This window comes from Octopus bimaculoides, chromosome 2 (genome assembly GCF_046866305.1).
Source record: "Octopus bimaculoides isolate indiv1 chromosome 2, ASM4686630v1, whole genome shotgun sequence".
Lineage (NCBI taxonomy): Eukaryota > Metazoa > Mollusca > Cephalopoda > Octopoda > Octopodidae > Octopus > Octopus bimaculoides.
This window is the reverse complement of record NC_142929.1, coordinates 16840878-16863632: the sequence shown is the minus strand read 5'-3', so window position 1 is coordinate 16863632 and position 22755 is coordinate 16840878. Positions and strand designations below refer to the sequence as shown.

The following is a 22755-nucleotide window of genomic DNA, read 5'->3' as shown; positions in this document are numbered from 1 at the left end:
TGCGGATTCGAATGTCGTAGCCGTCCATTGGCAAGGTATATTTTTTCCGTTTTATAAACAGCTTTACTGCATTGGAGATTTACTTTCTTGTCTGCAAAATTCCATTCATGTGTTTGTCGTGAACTCCACTTCCCATTGTTTCGCATGTTAACAAGAAATATTTAAACCAATATCAACGAAAATATTTATGAATGGAAGCTAAAAGAAATATCCCTCTACATTTGTGGTCAATATTTGAATGGAGATTTCAGGTTTAGCCATTTCTATCTACCATTTAGTAGAATATTGCGTTAGCATGTATAGCGATATTTGTCAATGTGTGTGTATAACAGTTTATCTTTTGTGTGTCTAGTGTCTAATTTGTGTTAAACCGAGTTAAGCGCTCATATAAATGTTAAACCATAAAATGAATAACTGGTTTGAAGCCAAATTTTCAAAAAAGTTTAAAAGTTTGCTTTATTTAACAATTGCGCTTATAAAATTATTCTCAAATATGATAGTTCCTGACATAATGAAAAAGAAGATTCAAATAAAAACAAAATGCAACATCACCCATTGCTTTCGTGGGGAATAAAATTGGAGAGAAGAAATGGTACAAGTCTTTCAGGAATATCTCTATACTCTCATAGTTTTACTGCTTTATGGGTTCTTGTCATCAGGCTGAAGCCATAGAATTCACCGATAAGCTTATATATCATTGTTCAATATTTAAATTCGTCATTTGTTGTGAAATATACACATTATTGACTGACGTTCTCAATATATTTAAAAATAAATTAATGGAGTATGTAAAAAAATTACACATTTCGTTTAATGTGAATCAACTTAACCAAGACTCGCAACTGTTACAACAATGGGTAGTAAAACTGCAAACGTAACAAGAACACCAAGAAATACTGATATTCTGATGAAATGTCTTGCTCTGAAGTTTGCTTCGTTTGCACCTGCTATATCTCCAATTTGGGCCATTGAGTTTGCCTAGAAGATAGAAAGACAAGAGTTAGTTTATATTTAAAGCATGCTAATAAAACTCAACAACAGCAAATATATTGGTTTCTAATTTTAGTACAAGGCCAGCAATTTAGGGTGAGTGGGTAAGTGAATTACATCGAGCCCAGCACTCAACAACTACTTATTTTATCTATCCCCAGAGGATGAAAACCAAAGTGGACTTGGAGGGATTTGAACTCAGAATGTAAAGACGGACGCTAAATATTTTGACCTATGTGCTATTGATTCTGCCAGCTCATCGCCTTAACAACAGCAATTATATAGAAATATATGGATGATCAATATTGTTTCTTCTTAATAAAGGAGCGCATGGCGAGGGGTGTTGGTGTGACCACAAATTCCACCAATATTTTTGTAGGGTGAGTGTAGTTGTGGTGGTGGTGAACTGCTATTATTTGTCAGCTTCATAACCGCTGCTCTTATAAAAGTAGATATTTTATGAAAGCTGCGAAACGTCACTAAAGGATAGTGAAGAATCCTATCACAATCAATCACTGCTCGAGATTGAACGTGATCTCAAAGACCTCTATGAAAATGAGAGGGCAAAAAACGAAAGCTAGTGTTGTAAAAATGATACGTAAAATCGTAAAGACTGTCGTAGATTTGCAAAAGAGTCTGTTTCAGTAGAGTACAAGACAGGGCTACTGTTACTCACTGAATGTGGACCCCAAGGGAAGTAACATACTGAATATGCAATTGAAAAGTGTTTGCAAAACTCTCTTTGAACACTTCCAAACAGTTATGCTTGAATAGATTTTCAACACCACGGCCCTACACAAAGGGATGTCAATTATCGATTGTATCGAAATAGAAGAAACCGATGTGATATCGGTCATTGATATAATCAGCTGGAACTCAACTACACGCTCTGATAGATTCTCAGTACACCCCCTAAAAGTGCAAAAGGACCACTGCAGATACTCTTCCGAAGCATACTTGCATGGGTTACAATTCCTAGGAAGTTATAGGAAGGCATAATATGTTTTATCCACAACTAAAAAGGCACAATAAGTGCTAATAACTATAGGCCCGTCTCTATAAACTCACATGTGAGCAAAGTCATGTATCGCATTGTGAGAAGGAAGCTGATCGTGTTTCTAGAAGACAATGACCTGCTCTCTAACACCCAGCTTGGCTTCCGCTCAGGAATAAATTACCGTACTCAACTTTCGCAGCCCCATGCCTAGCTATAGATCTTGCAAACCCTTTGATAATACTGATCATGGGAAGATATGTCACAAGCTATGAGAATTCGGCATAGTCGGTAAACGGGGAGAAGGGATACCTGACTTCTTAGAACATAGAAGCCGGGAATCGATAGTCAATGAGGCCTCCAAGGAGACATTAGTTACGAGTGAAATGCTACAGTTATACAGCCAGTCACTCTTACTAGCTACAATGACGATACAAAAGTATTGTTCTAAAGAGAAGAGTTTGTCAGAAGAATCCACGCAGTTTGAAGAGAGTCGTAGGAAATCAGCCACAGAGAATGGCCTCAAATACTGTGAATGTAATGAAAGGATTTGTACGCATCTCTTCCCAGTCGCATTGAAACAATTATTCAAGTTAAAAGAAGCCACACAAAATATTAACAATGTGCAGTAGCTTCTTAAAATGAATATTATTTAATGAATTTTATTATTGACATTTTCCTGTTTTAAAACACTGTATCTTGATTGGTTTATGAGAGGTGGCTGAAAACGTTTGTAAGTCTCGCATCTTCCTCTCTCACTCAGACCTTATTCTATCATCTCGTTTGCCGAACCGCTAAATTATGGGTTCGTAAACATACCAACATCGGTTATCAACGGTGGTAGCTGACAAACACAAACACAAATACTGCCTTCCTCTTCCACACACACATACACACACATACACACGCACACATATATATTCATATGTATATATATATATATATATATATATATATATATATATATATATATATATATATATATATATATATATATAATATATATATATATAATATATATATATATATATATATATATATAGTTATTAATATTTCTAAGTCTCTCTAAAGGAGACTACGGCAGCGGTACTGGAAATTAATAGTTATCGCCAAGCCAACATGGCAGTCCCAAAATTAGGACGAAAGCTGCCGTGAATTAGCTCCAAGAAGCCATCGCCTCTAGCTAGCTATGTGACACGACATACATATATATATGCGTGTGTTTGTATGCGTGTATGTGTGTGTGTGTGTGTGTGTGTGTATGACGGGGTTCTTTCAGTTTCCATCTGCTTAATCCACTCACATGTCATTGATCAACACGTGGCTATTGCAGAAAGCACTTGCCCCACATGCGGTAAAACTGAACCCGGAACCATGTGGTTGGGAAGCAAACTTCTTACCGTACAGCCACGACTGAATAAAACGTATGAAAATAAATAGAATTTCTTGCAAGAAATGTTTGCATTTTACTTACTCTAGATGCAAATATAATAGCAGGAATGCCTGTTGGGAAAAAGCAGAAAACTGTGACAAGAATTGCTGCAGTTAACTTATTGTCAACATATTGTGGTTGCTGGTTTTGTATCTGAAAAGAAAGAAATCAAAAACATGACATAATTCTCATGGGACGATGATGATGATTATGATGATGATGATGATGATGATGATGAGAACTATTATGAAAACGATGATGATGTAGGACAATGAATAATAATAATAATAATAATAATAATAATAATAATAATAATAATAATAATAATAATAATAATAGTAATAATAATAATAATAATAATAATAATAATACTAATAATAACGTGTAGAAAGTCTATTGATAACTGCTAGTGTCACAAGGCATGGCAATCCAAGGAAGAGCAGGATTTGAACATACTGATAAATGGTATGAACATGATCCTAGAAAAGTACTAGAAAATAGGAAGTACAAGATGTTGTGGGACTTAAACATTCAGACTGAGAGAGCAATAGAAGTTAAAAGGCCTAAGTAGGTAGCAGCAGCAGCAGCAGCAGCAGCAGCAGTAGTAGGAGTAGTAGTAGTAGTAGTAGTAGTAGTAGTAGTAGATACAGAGAATAGAGAATAGAAACTACCAAATAATTGACTTTACAGTCCCGAATGATAAAAGAGTTAATATTACAAGTATTACAAAAATAGCAAAGTAACAGGTCTTAGCTATTGAATTACAGAGACTATGGAAAGTACGTGTAAGATGTATCCTAAAGATTTGAAGAGATGGATAGAGGAAATAGGCATAAAACCCAGTTTAATACAGCTGCAGAAAACAGTGTTATTAGGGACAGGTAGGATACTTAGGAGGGTTCTTGGCGTCTAAGGTTACTTGTTGTAACCCAATGACGGGGTCTTTGGCATCTAACGCTACTTTTGTAGCCCGATGTTAGGACGCTTTTCTTTTCCAACATTCTAATCTGTTGGGTGTATATGAATATTAATAATAATAATAACAACAACAACCACCACCACCACCACCACCACAACAACAACAACAACAACAACAACAACAACAACAATAATAATAATAATGATAATAATAATAATACCCCTTGTAGGAGACGGAAACTCCAAAAAGTAAACCAGGATTACAAGAAGCCTATATCATAGGGTGAAGATCATGTCAGTGATGGTGCCACGGGAAAAAATACTGGTGGTTGTGCAACCTAAAATTCGATAACCCTCATGAAGAATGCTGAAATATCAAATAAAATCGGGGTGAATGAGGTCTCTCGTCCGGCAGCTGCCCCACGAGTGAGCAGCGTGGGCCCAGTCATCATCAAACAACTGTTAAAAGAAGGTGGACGAAAGAAAGGAATGTGGTTTTAATGGAGTGATACTTTCTGGGTAATCTGAGAAATAACAATGAAGTACCCGCTAGGATATATAGGAAAGGAATGCACGGGGCATGGGGCGACAGAGGCCTATTTGAATTAAGTGAATAAAATCTGTGTGACCAAGCGGGAGTCATCAGAAAGAACGAATGGTTGTCTCTAGTTGAACTAGTAAGCATTAAGAGACAAGTGCTTGGTGAAGAGAAATGGAATGATTATTGTGATTGAGCAATTAAAACAGAGGTTGAAAGCAAAAGCACATAAACTAAGGTGTATGAACAAAGAATTGAGCAATACAGATTAAACAGACTTTTCGAACAAAATCAGAAACGAGTCTATCAGGAACTGGATGGGAAGGAAAAAAGGTGAAAAAGTCTTGCCTGATGCTGAAGAAAGCAAAATATTCTCGTTAAACATATGGTCTCAGAAAAAACAAAAGGAAACTGTAGCAGGGTGGTTAAAGATACTCAAAGAGAAGAGTGAAGAGTATCAACAGGAGGATTTGAGAATAACCGAGAAGTTTAGAGACCAGTGAAGGAGAATTCCTAAATGGAAAGTGCCTGACCCAGATGTGGTTCAGGGGTTTTGGCTTAAAAACTTGACAGCTCTGCTCAGGAGAATTTGCAAGACAGATGGACGAAATACTGAGTAGTGACATTCATGTACCGGCCTGTATGACAATAAGAAGAACGATACTATGCCAGGAAGACCCAAGTAACGGGAATGCAGTTGGAAATTTTCGACCAATTTCTTGTTTGCTACTGATATGGAAACTAATGACGGACATCATATCAAACAGCATCTACAAGTCCCTAGATGATATCGATCTACTACCATCGGAACAAATAGCGTGTAAACGTTAGAACAGAAAACTCAATGGCAACGTGGCGAACTGAACTCACAGCATGGGGAGATAAGTTGGGAAAGGTAAATATCACAAGGTGAATCTTTCAAGGGGACAGTCTATCACCTCTCTTATTTGTTGTCTGCATACTGCGTGTGTTGTAAATGCTAGGCAGGATGAAAGTAAACAACCTGTGGTTTATGGATAACCTAAAGCTATTTGATAAGACTGAGAAAGTAATTGAGAGTTTGGCGGCAACTGTGCAGATGATTAGCAAAGATATTGGCTTGGAATTTGGGATCGAGAAATGTAGTGTGGTGATTTCTAAAGGGGGAAAATCAGTAAAAGCCATGGATCAAGCTGTAAAGTAGTGAAACTATAAAGGAAGTCGGAAAGGTAGAATATAAGTACCTGGGTATCATTGAAAAAGATAAAATGAATGAACAGATGATGAAAGAACTTTACAGGAAAGAGTATTTGAAGAGAACTCGGTTTGTGCTCCAATCGAAGTTAAATGGCTGCTATAAGATTAGAGCAATTTTCGAGGTATGAACCAAATAGCTTAATTAGCTTGCTTTAGCTAAAACAAGTTTTAACATAAATTATGTATCTTTAAATTTGTAATTTAATATTGATAAAAGCACTGATTCCCTACAGTGTCGGATACTCTCCGAGAAGGGAGAAAGCATAAACCATATATATCCAACAAAAGAATAAATCAATGAAAGTTCCCGAATAGGAAGCGGAGTAACCACCTGTAGTTAGTTCAAGTAACGCACCAATCCGGAACCACTGGACGCTTCGAGGGCATCTGGGAAGAGCACTCTTCTCCCTCTCAAATTCACTAGCCTACAGGCGCATTATTAGAGTAGGTTCACTCACACGTGCCAATTTCGCTACATTCACTCTTTTAGCACTTCTCTCTCCACCTCCATCTTCCTTTCCCGGTGAAACTTGAGAAAAGTTGATGAGGGATTGGCCTAAAAGAAAAGTGTCTGTCTTCAGTACTTTTTAACTTGGTCCACCATACAACCTCTTTCGTTACTGTGAAACAGACAGAGGAAAATTGCCTGCCCTTCAAGATCGATGGAAGGCGGTGGATCGATCTTCACTATGGAATCGGCCGATAGCTGGGTCCGTCCTACATGTGATAACAGCGGTTCAACATAACTCTACAAGTTAGTAATATAAGGACACTGGACGAGTGCGTGCAGAACGGTTTCATCGCTCCGCGCGTATCTCGGGCAAGTCCGTCTGAGAGCACTTCTGTGCCTGTAGAGCTTATCTCGAACCGGTAGTGCCCCAAGCTAGGCATTTCTGGAAGTTATCCATCGTCCAGGGTTCGAAAATCCCCCTGAACAAATTAGCGTCTCCCCAAATGTTTCATCACTCTTTCCCTCCACTAACCCTCTATAGATCTCAAGAGTAGATGTTCCACTCATCGCCATGCCCGTTTGGTAGACGGCAGTGAGTGCCTCGCAACATTCCAGATGCCAGCCACTCCACCTCGGTCACTTTTTAACCCAAGACTTCAACTCAGTCTTGGAGACTCCACCTGTCACCGTTTAGGCAGAATATCTGGAGATACTGTAGTCTCAGCGCCTGTATGCGCATCATTAGCTACGGCATGTCAAGCCTTCCGCGTAGAGGGTGTTAGCAGCAGATGGTCCGCCAAACCAATGGAGTCTGTCCCCTACACAAGAATTTGAAGGCACAACGGTCAAGCCGTAGTAGATGACGGACGCAATGACCACATTCGCCACCTCCACTCGATCTTTCAGGGATAGCTTCCAGCCCATTTCTAGGCGAGACTAGCTACCCTGCTTGTCACATCGTCCCAATTTTTATCCACCTGGAGGTCTGATCCGAACCAACCCTCAAGTAACGTTATGTGTCCGTCTGTCAAGCGGCTAACAACGCTGTTGGACGGTATGGATTTGTCTCTGCAGGTGCCGAGTTGCAAGTCGACCGACTTTTCCGGGTTAAGTTTAGCTCAAGTCAACTTTTCATATTCCTGCAATGATGTGCCGACCACCTCGATTTCTGAGGTGTCCAACACCATCACGGTGATGTTGTCCGCATACGCCGACACAGCTAACCAGCATCCCGGTTCGAGTGGGACGCCCTGCAGCAGCTCCAGCTTCCACAGTAAAGGCTCAAGAGTCAAAACGTACAGAAGTGGGGAGAGAGGGCACCCCTGATGGACCAATCGGGCGATCTGAAACGGTTCCGAGAGGTGGCCATTAACTTTGAAAACGGAGCAGATGCCGCTGTGCATTGCAGCGACCTAACCTCTGATGACGGGGCGAAGCCAGCCGCTTTGAGAACAGCCTCCAGATATCGATGGTCGACCCTATCGAATGTTTTCAACTGATCTAAATTGATCATCACCGAAGCCACATTTACAACCTACTCTTTCTATGATGTAGCGCATGTGGTGGAGGTTGTCGTGTCTGGACCTAGATGGGATTGCGCCTCCCCAACCAAGTCCATGATTTCATGTGCCATCCTCTTTGCTAAAACATTGGCCAAAATTTTAAACTCTGTGTTATGCAGAGTTATGGGCCTGAAGTTATCTAATGTATCCCTCTTGTTTTCGGCTTTCCTTATCAGCGTCACCACGCCCCGGCTCACACAACTGGGAATACTCTCGTTCTGCAGCCAGTTGCAGTAGAGCGCTTCGAGAAGATCAGAGAACAAGTCTGGCATATTTACGCAAAGTTCATAGGGCAGACCATCTAAACCGGGTGAATTGTGCCTCCTGCAGACGACAAGGGCATCCTGAATTTCGGCTGAAGTTTTTGTCATTCACAGCGCTCAGCGCCTGAGGTACTTGAGCAGGCGTTCCTGCTTCCAGCGTGACCCCAGGTATCACACATCTAAAAATCCTACTTTTAGTATGGTCATGTTGCAAGCTAAAGAGAGAAGTGAAGGGAATACTTACCTCCCAGTGGCTTGTGAAGGTCGAGTGCTTCGATTTTCATAATTGGGGTGTCTTTTTTGGGGAATCCCTTTAAGAACTTCGATGTGGGTCTCACCTTCGGAGTTCCCACCTCCTCCGGAAAGCTCACTCGATTTTTGTGTAGGAATCGAGCGACATTCGCACCAGAAGTAAATCTTCTGGTACGCGAAATGTGTTCGATTCGAATATCACCCCCACCCCTGTTTCAGCATCTGTGTTTTGTGTTATGAGTGCCATCAGTTCCTTGTTGTCCGTTCTGATGAGTATGAAGTTGGGTGTTTTGTGTTGGGGTTGTTTAATTGTTTGTTTGACTGTAGTGGTGATGGGCTTGTTGTTTTTGTGTGTGCTGTGAGTGTAAACTCTGCAATTTTAGATTTTTGTGTGAGTGTCTGTTCTTGTTTAGGTTGTCTGCGTTTGGGGGATTCTGGTGATAGTGAAGGTGTTGGTTGTGTTTGTGTTTTGGAGAAAATGTTTGTGGGAGTGGTACGTGATGATTTAGTTAGTTTTGCATGGGGTCATTGAATGTTTCATAGCGAAAGTTTCCAACTTAAACAGCACCGAAATGGTGCCGTATTGTTTGCACCTCGCTATGTATTCGATGTCATTTCTGATGCACCTCATCCTAGTACAGTCACCCTTTGATGACTAAAACTTGCCAAACATAATGTTTCTGTTTAGGATAAATGGTTGTAGAACAGTAAGGAGTAAAATGAAAAGAAATAATATTTGCTTACAATAACCGACTGTTGTTGTTGTTGTTGCTGTGGTTGTTGTAGCACAGGTGGTGGTTGTGACAGGTATCCGGGTTGTGGTGGATATCCGAGTTGTGGTGGATATCCGGGTTGTGGTGGATATCCAGGTTGTGGTGGATATCCAAATTGCGGTGGATATCCGGGTTGTCGTGGATCTCCGGGTTGTAGTGGATATCCGAATTGTGGTGGATATCCGGGTTGTGGTGGATATCCGGGTTGTGGTTCATATCCGAGTAGTGGTGTATATGGTGGTGGCGGTGGATATCCAGGTTGTTCAGGATGTTCAGAAGCCAAAGGTTTCTCAAAAGCAGATGTGGTTCCAGATTTTTCATCGTATTCTGGTGGATCATTGTTCGGTTCGTCAGTTTTTGTGTTTTCTGTAAAAAAGAAATTAGATTCCACAAGCGATATTTCAAAGTGTACATTCCTCATGAATATAATTAAGCAGCAAATGTTATATGCTGATTAGTGACTTTAATTTTCTTGTGAAATTTGCTTATAATAAAACAAAATTAATTAATATTATCACTATTGCATTAACGAAAGAGCAGAATACTCTTTACTCTTTACTCTTTACTCTTTTACTCGTTTCAGTCATTTGACTGTGGCCATGGTGGATTTTAAAATAATTTTATGGTTTCACTTCTGCGGTTCTTTAATAGCTAAAGAATATAGAATGAAAAAAGAATTTCTGCTGCCAGATTACGAAGAACACATTGCGAGTATGATACACCAGAACTCATGCAAAGCTAGAGTTAATCCCGCTATCATCTTTCCACCACTTTTTTTTATTTACTGTTTTAAGATGAGGACAGAACTGTTTTTAAAATTTAATAACATTTATAATGTCGGAAGTAAATTGTCCAACTTTACATTTCGCATTAGAAATTTTGCTTAAATGCAACTATTTTACAAATGATGTAGCTGATCATGATGCTGGATACTTGTGAGATACCCGAGCTTCCCAATTCTTACCTTTTTGTTGTGTATTGTCCCATTTTAGTTTGTTTTAATATAGTCATAATTACTATTATCATAGTGTTTTTCTTTTTGGCTTACTTCCTAACTTATTATCATTGATTTTTTTTGGCTCCTCACTGTTTCTGTTCTTTTTATATGTGTTTGGTTTACTTACGTTCCCTAAGTGATTCCTCAAGTTTTTTTAAAATTTATATCATATTCTATCTATAATTATTTCAACTTTATCTTCATTTCTTTCAATGTGAATACCACTATAGTGAATCTTATTTTGTGAATTTTTGCTTATATCCGACTTTACTTACTGGGATGTTATTATAATCCACATTCTCTTTAATAATCTCCCCATTCGTCGAGTGATTTGAAATTCTTTTTAATATATTTTCAACTAATTTATGTATAATAGTTCTTGGATGATTATTGTTTACGTTGTTAGTGTTCGTTTTACGGTAGGGTTTATATTTACCTGCTTTCAGATCTAGGTTGATGCCCAAAATTTTGAAGAAGTTATGTTCAATTTCGATATTGATTGATAGCCTTATATCCTTGAAAAATTTATATGATATATTTTTATATATTTCGAATCTCCTATTAGAGATGTTATCCAGATTAAAATGTACGTTATTTCTGCAGAGACCCCTCTGAGTTCCGGAAATACTCTACTAAAGTTAATTAGTATATATCATCCGACTAAATCTGTAACTTATGATATGACATTTTAAGTTTATTCTTGGTGTTTGGATTAGAATGATTCTGTTTATAGCGACAACTGGAATGTCAAAAGTGTAAGGTACTAATATCGATAAACACTTGCACATATGCGCATGTGCAATTTCCAGTATCATTAATCGATATAGAACTAAACCGGTGTACGCTTGGATGAATATCCCTAGGAAAAAAACAATATGTTTCGACATTGAGTTACATATATATATATATATATATATATATATATATATATATATATATATATATAGTTGAGAGAAAAGAACCTAAGTTTATGAATTCTTCCATGAAAATCCACAGTCACATATAGAAAAATTTAGTAGGTAAATACACTAAAAAGAACTATAATAAAATACAAAGTAATATTCATAAAATAATAAAACGACGACACGTATTTCATAACCAAATTTTCAAACAGATAATAAAATATAATCAAATCGATTAAATCGATTGAAAAACAATTCTATTAAAAAATATCGCTAATCTTCAGGTCAAAATACAACAATAATAATAATAAAATGTTGTTGTATTTGGGGATGGTCATGTTGCCAGTTTAGCCAATAAAAACACACGCACTGTATATTTGGTGTTAATTTGCTTCAGGTTTATATTACATTACATTACATTAATCATATTTCGGCCAGAGTTCTTTCGTCACACTTCTGTGACCTCATCCATCTATCGACGTGGATTCTGCGGTGGAAAAGTGCGTGGAGATGATCAACGAGAGTGAAGTGGAGTTCCGCAATGTCAGCACAGAAAAACAGGGCCTCCTACTTAGATTGACATGTGACGATGTATATCTAAATAAACACGACCTTAGAAGTTTCTGCCCTAGTAGACGTTTAAGAGGTAGACCACCCACAATTACTTCTATGGCTAGGAAGACCCCTATAGAGAGATGGAGCAGATGGATCAGAGCCATACAGACACCCGCTAATGTTCGTCAGGTAAAGAAAATGATCGCACATGCACTAGGAGCTAGTATAAGAGTTACCCTAAAAGGCCACACATTTAAGTTTAACAACAAAATATACGCTCAGGACGAGGGGGCAGCCATCGGTGTTAGTATCGCCGGTGATGTGGCCAATCTGTTCATGGTATGGTGGGACAGAAGGCTTAAGGAACGCCTGACACAGAACTCCATACTCGTCAATATGTACTCTCGATATGTCGATGATATCAACGTACTCTTGAAATAGAAATAGAAACTGATACTATGGAGAGCATCCAGCAAATAGCTAACTCCATCCACCAGAGTATTATGGTTACGATAGACTACCCTACTAAACACCCTAACCATAGATTACCTGTACTAGATACTGAACTCTGGCTGGAAACTGAGAATAATAAAACCCGAATCCTTCATTCACACTATGCCGAACCTATGGCCTCTAAATACCTGATCCACCGGAACTCAGCTATTGCGGACAATGCCAAATTCAATATATTGATGGCAGACCTCGTCAGAGTAATGCGAAATGTGTCCTGCATGTGCAACCCTACAGAATTAAAGGGACATATACAACATTTCGTTCACCGCATGCAGTTCTCAGGTTACAGAAAAGATCAGAGTATACAAAGTAACTATGAAGAAATTTGAAACCATCAAACGTAACGCGCTCTATAGGAGCAACTCATGGAACACCATTGAAAGGATTAAGAAGAATATAGGGAAGGCCAACTCATGGTATGATAGCCACAAATACCAGAGCATCATGTTCGTCGACACCACCCCTAGAGGCGAACTGGCGTACCGCTTTAGAAGGGCCCTAGACAAACTTAAGCTAAGAATTAAGGTTGTTGAAAAGCCAGGCAACCCTATCAAATCCCTTATCAGTAGAACCTACTCTTTTAGTAGAAACCCCTGCACTGATAGGAACTGTACTGTATGTAGATTTAGCCCACAAACAAACTGTAAAACCAGAAATGTGGTCTATAGTATAAGATGTACAGAGGGACGATGCAGTAACAAGACAACGACGTATGCAGAGGAAACAGCACGGAGCATAGGAGAGCGGGTAAATGAACATTACAGGGAACTTAAGGAAGAGAAGAGCTCATCAGTTCTGTACCAGCATGCTGAGCAGGAACACGGAGGCTCACTCAACAACATAGAAATTAAAAGCTTGTCCACACATAGAACAGACGCAGCACTTAGACAAATTACAGAAACTACACACATAATACAAGATAAACCTAGCCTGAATAGGAAACTGGAATGGAACACTAACACCCCCCCCCCCCGACAAACCACAACATATGACAATAAAATCCCCATAAACCGATAACAATATGAACAAAATATAATACAATATAATACAATATAATACAATACATAGATAAACAAATGAAATTAAATACTACATACGTTAACAAAATTAAATTAAAATCAAAATTAAATACAAACAAAAAAACAAAAACAAAAACAAAACAAAAAAGTAGGTATAAACACATGAACAAATAAATAAATAAATAAAAACAAAACAAACGAACATGTATTAACAGAGGATACAGATAATACAGGCACTCCCCATACACACACATAAAGGGATACGCATGCGTAGACACATACAATAGGAATACAAAATACAAAATGGCTGATCGTTAGCAAGGAGGGACACACATATAAGAAAGAAGAAAGCAAAGGACCACTGATGAGGTCATAGAAGTGTGACGAAAGAACTCTGGCCGAAATATGATTAATTTAATGTAATGTAATATAAAGCTGAAGCAAATTAACACCAAATATACAGTGCGTGTGTTTTTATTGGCTAAACTGGCAACATGACCATCCCCAAATACAAAAATATCTGTTTCAACACACGATTTCACATCAAAAATCTTGCAAAACAAATATATAAACGGAATAATAAAATGAATATATATATATATATATATATATGCGAGTAAAAATAAATACAAAAAAGGTGGGTTTTTTTGTATGATTGTGTATAGAGGAATATATTATTTTGCTTAAAAGAGTTCCAACACTGTCTGTTTTTTATGTTTTATTTATATTCCTGCAGAACTAATGTGGGGTATAGAATATGGAATATACAATATATAATATGATATACAATATACAATATAAAATAAAATAACATAAAAATGGATGGCACCATGAAAGAAAGTATTGAATGTAGATGAAATATTGAGTGTTCAATATAAAGGATCAAATATATAAATATATAAATATAAATATATATATATAAAGGCGACTCGAGTTTCAGGGCTATTTCCCTTCGTCATGGCCGGTATGACAGACTTTAACAGACTGTATTATATTGTATTATATATATATATATATATCAACCAACAATAAATAAAAAATGAATTTATATAAAAATACTTATTTTATCACGATAGAAAAATATTAAACAATATTGTTAAAAATAAATGTAAAATATATGTTATCGAAAATTATAAACATATTTATAAATGTATTTACTTATTAAATTTTTCTATCTGTGACTGGATTTTCATAGATGAGTTCATGAACTCTGGTTCTTTTTTCTAAATTGTATAGAAATATACAATAATAGGATAAACTCTTATATAAGAATTTATCAAATAGTTATTGTGAAAAAAATTCATAGGGAAGAATCTATCGTTTTCCCCTTAATCATATTTATCTATTTATATATATATATATATAAGGGCATAACTATACAAGAATGCCTCACGTTAACTACCGTAATAAACACATTTTTACCGAATGCGAGGAAATGCAGCCTTCAAAGAAGCTAGCCTTTTGAATAAAGGCTGAACTATAGATCGCCGATTTCGTGATCATTATAGTAATATATAATCTTCACTCGTCAGTATAGTATAGTCAAGACACATAGAAATAAACAAAAAAATCAACATACCAAACGAACACCTAAAGTATTCTGGACAGCACATAGAAGATTGTTTATCCCTATATATCTATGAAAAAGGTGGGCTTTTCGAGCTGCACTTCGGTACCATGTGTTTTTAATCGGAATAAAATTCAGCAGTGAATATATATATATATATAGTTCAGCACACACACCATCATACACACACCTATACATGCACACACACACACGCCAAGGTTACCAGCTCCAATCCACACGCACACACTTACACACGTTCACATACGCACGTGCACATTCGTTTTGAGATCACCTCTACTTTATTATCTCCCCTTCTTCCTAGTTCTCCTGCCTGACCATCTGCGTCCAGCCATCGCCATGATCGACCGCTAGCGACTAAAGCTTTGTTATTCTCTCTCTGTTTATTTTCTCGTGTTCCTTTCTGTTGAAGAGCGTAGGCTCGAAACGTAAAGGCGTGAAGTGGATTCGATCCACTTTACCCATATTTGAATAGCTAGGCCGAAGCGGTCTCCACCACTTGACCCTTTTTTGACCTCTTCTACTCCATCTAGAATTGAGGTAAAACAAGCTAAATCCTTTGCACTCACTGCCCTATTTCATGGCTATATAAACAGGATACTCCAAGAAAACTTCCTCTTTTCTCTTTCTAGTGACCAGTGGTCACTTGACGTCTCATGGAGAAGGATGCCTGGCTGATCAGCTACAACTTGGCAGAGGGAGAAATAACTTTGCTGTCAGCCACTGTCAGACAACGGCGCCCACATTATAACCCTACCATCTCTCCCTCTATACAATTACTGCTATAAAAAAAAGGAACATACAGATACAGGCCTAAATTCTCAACCTTGCATGTTTTATATACTATTACACTGGCCTACCCGTCGTGGTATGGCAACATAGAATGTAACGGCATAAATAAATATTTTCTTATAAAAAATGATCTTCATCGTTCAATCATAAAACCGTTACAAGTGGTGACCCCAAACAAGAGAATCGCAGCCTTCACAAAAACATGAACCGTTACACATGGTGATCTCCGAGCGAAAGAATTTCTACTTTCTGCATTTTTCCTGAATTCGAACTAAAGAACTACATTCTTCAGATCTACAGTCGCTAAACCAAGAGAAAATACCAACTCATTTTCATAATATATGCACTTTCCGGAGCAAGACACGCCTGCAACCTCTTCGTCTGTAGACATGGCACTGTCTCAAGCCGCAATTTCTGTAAAATTGCCATCCTTCTGGTCTTTTGATCCGGCCCTATGGTTCGCCCACGTCGAGGCTCAGTTTGCTGCGAATAGGATAACGAGGTCAGGGACTTGATTAAGGACCTCCGTCTCGGAGCAACGGCGGCTACACCAACTCTTAATTTCCGAAGAGTTGGGAGATAAAACTCCGTCGCAACTATTACGACGGATGAAACAACTGCTAGGTGATCACACCTTGCCAGACGGGATATTTAAACAGATATTCCTGAAACGTCTGCCTGCCAACACACAAGTGATACTGGCATCTACGAAAGAATCGGCTTCTGTCGATGAACTGGCCGAGATAGCAGATCGAATCGCTGAGGCAGCCAACCCCTTCTCGACAATGGCGCCAATATCTTCCACCGATCCTTTTGCTATTTCTTTGGATTCGTCAGAAATGCTGGAAGTACGTGCACTCCTGACTCAACAGGCAGCGCAGATTCAGACACTCTCAGCGCAATTGCAAGAGCTGACATGTCGCAGCCGCTCACCGCACAAGAACAATCAACCCCGACACTTTCATAGAAGACGTTCGGGGAGCCCTAGCGTCAACCGGCGGTTTCCTCGGTTTTGCTATTTCCACAGGAAATACGGCAAAAACGCGCTTTCCTGCAATCCACCTTGTTCTTTCCACAGACATACTCCTGCTGGCCCGGGAAACGAGCAAGCCAGGTTGTAGGGGCGACGGTCGCTCCTGGCGCAGGTAAACAAAGTCGCCTTTTCTTCATTATGGACCATACTACAGGTACCCGTTTTCTCGTGGACACTGGAGCTGAAGTTAGCATCATCCCCGTCTCACTAACCTCGGGACATAGGAAACAAACGCCAACCTTTCTTCAGGCTGTGAATCAATCCCCTATTCAAACTTTTGCCGAGCAATCCCTCACACTAAATTTAGGCCTTCGTCGCGCTTTTCAGTGGATTTTCATTATGGCAAAATTACCCACTCCTATTATAGGTGCTGATTTTTTACACCACTTCGGCCTCCTGGTCGACGTCAAAAAACGTAGACTCGTTGATACAACGACCGACCTCACTGTACGCGGTATAACCGCACGTATGTCCACAGTAAGTCCAGTCATGTTACGGAAAGAGACCAGCCGATTCGAAGCACTCCTCCGTAAATATCCGGACATCACCCGACCACTATTTAAACACAAGGATGTCAAGCACGGGATTACGCACCATATTGAAACCACCGGACCACCTGTTGCCTCGCGACCGCGAAGACTGCCTCCAGACCACCTGCAGGTCGCTAAAGAAGAATTTCAACATATGTTAGATCTGGGGATAATTCGACCATCCAGCAGCAGTTGGTCCAGCCCGCTACATTTGGTGCCTAAGAAAGAGATGAACGGCTGGCGTCCATGCGGAGACTTCAGAGCCCTCAACAAGGCTACAGTGGCCGATACTTATCCAATTCCATACTTGCAGAATTTTTCTGCTTCGCTTAACGAAGCACAATTTTTTTCAAAAATCGACCTAGTGAGGGCCTATAATCAGATACACGTCGAACCCGCCGATGTTCCTAAAACGGCAATTTCCACGCTTTTCGGACTATTCGAGTTTTTGCGGATGCCTTTCGGTCTCCGTAACGTAGCGCAGACATTCCAGCGCTTTATGGATACCGTAACTAGGGACTTACCTTTCGTTTATGCATACATCGGCGATATATTGGTAGCTAGTAAATCCGAAGCCGAACATGAAAAGCATTTAGAGCAAGTATTTCAGCGGTTAAATGACTACGGCATCGTAATCAACACAAGTAAATGTATTTTGGGTGTCTCGTCTCTACCTTTCCTCGGCCATATCATTAACAAGGACGGAATCCGGCCCCTACCCAAAAAGGTGGAGGCGATAGTCGATTTCCCCATTCCTACGTCACTTCGGAAACTACGCGAATATTTGGGTCTGATTAACTTCTACCGGCGTTTCCTACCACACTGCGCCGAGGTGGCTCAGCCACTTACCGATGTACTGCGCATCAAAACAAAGAGACAGGCCATAACGTTAAGCGACGAAGAGCTGGCCTCTTTTAATAAACTAAAAGATATGCTAGCTAAGGCCATGATGCTAGTCTACCCCAAACCAGGTGCCCCACTCAGTTTACTAGTTGACGCGTCCATGTCCGGAGTCGGAGGTGTCCTTCAGCAGTTTGTTAATGGTATGTGGCAACCATTATAGTTTTTCTCCAAGCGACTTCAACCTGCGGAGATGAAATCTAGTACTTTTGGACGTGAGCTACTGGCTGCGTATCTGTCCGTAAAACACTTCCGCCATATGTTAGAAGGATCCGTTTTCAGCATTTACACGGACCATAAGCCGCTGGTATATGCATTCAGGAAGAAACCCGACTGCCATTCTCCTAGAGAAGTCTGTCACCTCGACTTCATCGCCCAATATTCCACAGATATTCAACATATCAAAGGAGCTAACAACACAGCAGCAGACGCGCTTTCACGCGTCCACCTTAACGCTCTGCACGCCCCGGAGACCATCGATCTCGAGCTGATCGCGGCAGATCAGGAAAACGACGAAGAGCTTAGTAGGCTACGGAATTCGTCGTCCCTCAAATTCCAGCTGTTACCATTATCTTCTTCTACCTCTCATATATGGTGTGATACATCCACTGGCCATGAACGTCCTTACGTCCCCGAACAACACCGACGAAGTGTTTTCACTGCCCTTCACTGCCTATCACACCCCGGCATTCGTGCCACACAGACGATAATAAGAACTCGTTTTGTGTGGACGAACGTTAACAAGGACATTCGCGCTTGGGTTGAGAGTTGCGCTGCCTGCCAAAAGGCGAAAATACAGCGACATGTAAAATCACCTCTCGGCACTTTCACAACACCGGACGCACGTTTTCAACACATCCACTTGGATATAGTCGGACCTCTACCACCCTCTCAAAACTATACGCACCTCTTAACCTGCATCGACCGCTTTTCTCGATGGCCCGAGGTTTTCCCTCTGTCCGATATTTCAGCGGAAACCGTCGCTAAAGCGTTGATATCACACTGGGTATCGCGCTTTGGTGTCCCCGCGACCATCACGACAGACAGAGGACGGCAATTCGATTCGCGCCTTTTCAGTGAACTCACGTGCCTGATCGGTTCCAAACACTGCCGCACAACAGCGTATCACCCAGCGGCAAACGGTATGATAGAGAGATTCCACAGGCAATTAAAAGCAGCCATACGTGCATGTCCAGATATAACCAACTGGATGGAATTCCTTCCTCTTATTCTGCTCGGTATCCGTATATCTGTTAAGGACGACATCGGTCACTTTCCGGCTGAGTTAGTTTACGGCACCACTCTGGCCCTGCCTGGGCAAATGATTGCTCCAGTTCCTCCAAGGGACATTCCTGATCCTACATTTTATGTACATCGTCTACGCGCACATATGTCCCATCTCTCACCTAACGCACCCCACCGTTCGCAGAAAACCGACACTTATGTTCCCTCGGACATTAACCAATGGACGCACGTCTTTATCCGGAACGATGGAATACCATCGCAAATCCGTCCACCGTATTCTGGACCCTACAGAGTACTACAGAGAAAGGAAAAATACTTCCTCGTTGACAGAAATGACAAGCCAAATACTATTAGTATTGATCGACTTAAGAAAGCTATCGTCGAACCCGAATTCTCCGCATCATCGTCCACTCCGAACCAAACCGACACAGTTTCGTCAACACCTCCTGCAAGTATTTCAACGTCCTCACAGCACCCTCGAACAAGAAGCGGACGAAGAGTCCGCTGGCCAGCGAAATACATACAAGTTTGCTATTTCAAAAAGATTCCAGGTGAGTGATTTACAGGCACCAATGCTTTAATTTCCACACGAACAGCTACAAAATTTATTCATTTTTTTTCTTTTTTTTCTTTCAACTGAACATTTTATTCATGAACTGAACATTTTATTCATGAACTGAACATTTTAATCACGAACAGAACATTTATTCATAGCCTGAATTTTTTGTCTGCATGCCTTCTCAATTTGATCCATATTCTTTTTCTTCTCGTTTGCTTTGAAAATGCTTGTATTGTTGCACACACACCCGCATGCACCTTTTCCTCAGTGCCTGGCCTGGCACACGCATCTGCACACATGGTCCATAAACACACAAGAATACTAACTCTGTCACATTCATGCACCACACATACCTTTCTCGCCTGTTTACACATGCTCTGCGCTTATGTTTAGACATAATTTCCCTCCGTTAAATATTTTCTTATAAAAAATGATCTTCATCGTTCAATCATAAAACCGTTACATATATATATAGGAAAATAATAGATAATAATAATAATAAGGCAGAATGCTAAACTGAAACCATATTTTAATATAGATGTGCATAAGGAGGTTTTAACAGGATTTCAAAATTATGGAACGCTTCACGAATTTGCGTGTCATACTTGCGCAGGGGCCAAGGCGCAACGATGACACGCAAATTCGTGAAGCGTTCCATATTTTTGAAATCCTTTTTAATCCTCCTTATGCACGTCTATATTAAAATATGATTTCAGTTTAGCATTCTGCCTTATTATTTTCCTATTATTTCTCCACGTGCGGTTAACACAACTCCACGATTTACTGACTTGTATATATATATATAGGGTTATCTCATTCTGTTAATTTATATATATAGGCGTAGAAGTGGCTACGTGGTAAGTAGCTTGCTTACAAACCACAAGTTTTGGGTTGAGTCCCGCTGCGTGGCAGCTTGGGCAAGTGTCTTCTACTATAGCGTCGAGCCGACAAAAGCCTTGTGAGTGGATTTGGTAGACGGAAAGTGAAAGAAGCCCGTCGTATATATGTATATATGTATACATATATATATATATATATATATATATATATATATATATATATATATATATATATATATATATATATATATGTGCGTGTGTGTATGTCTGTGTGTCTGTGTTTGTCCCCCCAACATCGCTTAACAACCGATGCTGGTGTGTTTACGTCCCCGTAACTTAGCTGTTCGGCAAAAGAGACCGATAGAATAAGTACTAGGCTTAGAAAGAATAAGTCCTGGGGTCGATTTGCTCAACTAAAGGCGGTGCTCCAGCATGGCAACAGTGAAATGACTGAAAAAAATAAAAGCTTAAAAGAGTAAAAGAGATATATAATTAATAAGAAATTTCAGGGTAGCGAAAAAATTTAGAAATTCTTTTTGCTTCTAGCGAGAAGATAAACTAGTCAATAGATCATGGTAAAGGAAATAGATGGTTTTTATTTTACACTCCCTTTCAAAATTGTCCCTAATTATGGCTTGGAGTTTGACTGCTCCTTCTAGCGGGTTAGATGTCCTATTATGGACGTCTCATGTGTTTAAATGTACACTGTATGTATATATATATATATGTGTGTGTGTGTGTGTGTGTGTGTGTGTGTGTATAAATATACTTTCGGTGCGAATGGTCTTTTATAAGGCGTCGTCTTTACAATCCTGTAAATAATAATAATAATGGTATTTTTATATAAGCTTAAAGCTTATGCTGTTCACCGTCCAATGACTAAAGAAAATAGTCTAATAAAGGAGCATATAAGCCCTCGACAGAAATAAGAAGGATTTCCAATCTGCGTGGGAGTCGAACCCACATCTCTACATCCCTACATCCCTTTGTTAACGCGACTAAGTGTGTTACATATACATATGTGTGAACATCTTCTTCCTAAGCTATTATGTTGGTTCTCATGTATGAATTTATTAGTTATATATTCATATTTTTATATATATATATATAAATATATAGGTCCAGATGGACTATATGTAATCTGAACCTTTCCCCCCTTATTTAAAATTTTTTTTTTACAGAATCCCACGTTTTAAGCTATGGAGATTCCGATTCTGAAAAAGAATTTTCAAAAATCTCAATTTCAAAATTTCGTCCCCCCCCCCCGGTTTTTATATAGATCCACAGGGTAAACCTAACCCTAACTCAAACCCTAACCCTAACCCTGACCGTAACCCTGACCGTAACCCTAACCCTAACCCTGACCCCTAACCCTAACCCTAACCCTAAACCTAACCCTAACACTAGTTTTGTGAGATTTGGCTGTTATTTCTAGCATGTAAATAGCCTGCTTGGTGGGGGGTGGATTGAAATTTTTCAGATTACATATAGTCCGTCTCTACCCATATTTTTATCACTCGAGAATATTTTTGGAGTTGGGTTCAGTTTGTCCAGCCTATATACTAGTCTTTGATTAACATCCGTGAACTGACAGAACGGAAAAATTGGAATTTTGTTAACGCCTTATCGAGCGAATCGTGGGATGTGTTTACAAAAAGTTATAGAAATAGATATGTAGTGAGGACTTACGAAAATTCATTATTACATAGTCAGGGAAATTCATTAACACATACTTACTGCCTTCCATGTTTGTGAACCTCCGCTGTTTCGTGCAACTCGCGATAAAACAGTGAATTAGTAAAATCCCAGATTATTCGAGATCCTACTCGCCTTTCTCACAGTAGTAGTATTATTCTTAGTAGTGTGAGCTGAGGGCA

The 22755-nt window shown here is 39.4% G+C and overlaps 1 protein-coding gene across 1 annotated transcript; it reads right to left on the bottom strand.

The window, feature by feature from the left end:
- Positions 1–430: 430 nt before the first annotated feature.
- Positions 431–22753, bottom strand: LOC149136879 (uncharacterized). The gene is made up of 4 exons (XM_089341163.1): positions 22616–22753; positions 9381–9775; positions 3459–3569; positions 431–978 (listed from the first exon to the last, which is right to left on the bottom strand). The coding sequence occupies exons 1-4, from the start codon at positions 22623–22625 to the stop codon at positions 826–828; spliced, it is 669 nt and encodes a 222-aa protein (XP_089197289.1). The 5' UTR covers positions 22626–22753; the 3' UTR covers positions 431–825.
- Between the last annotated feature and the right edge of the window lie 2 nt (positions 22754–22755).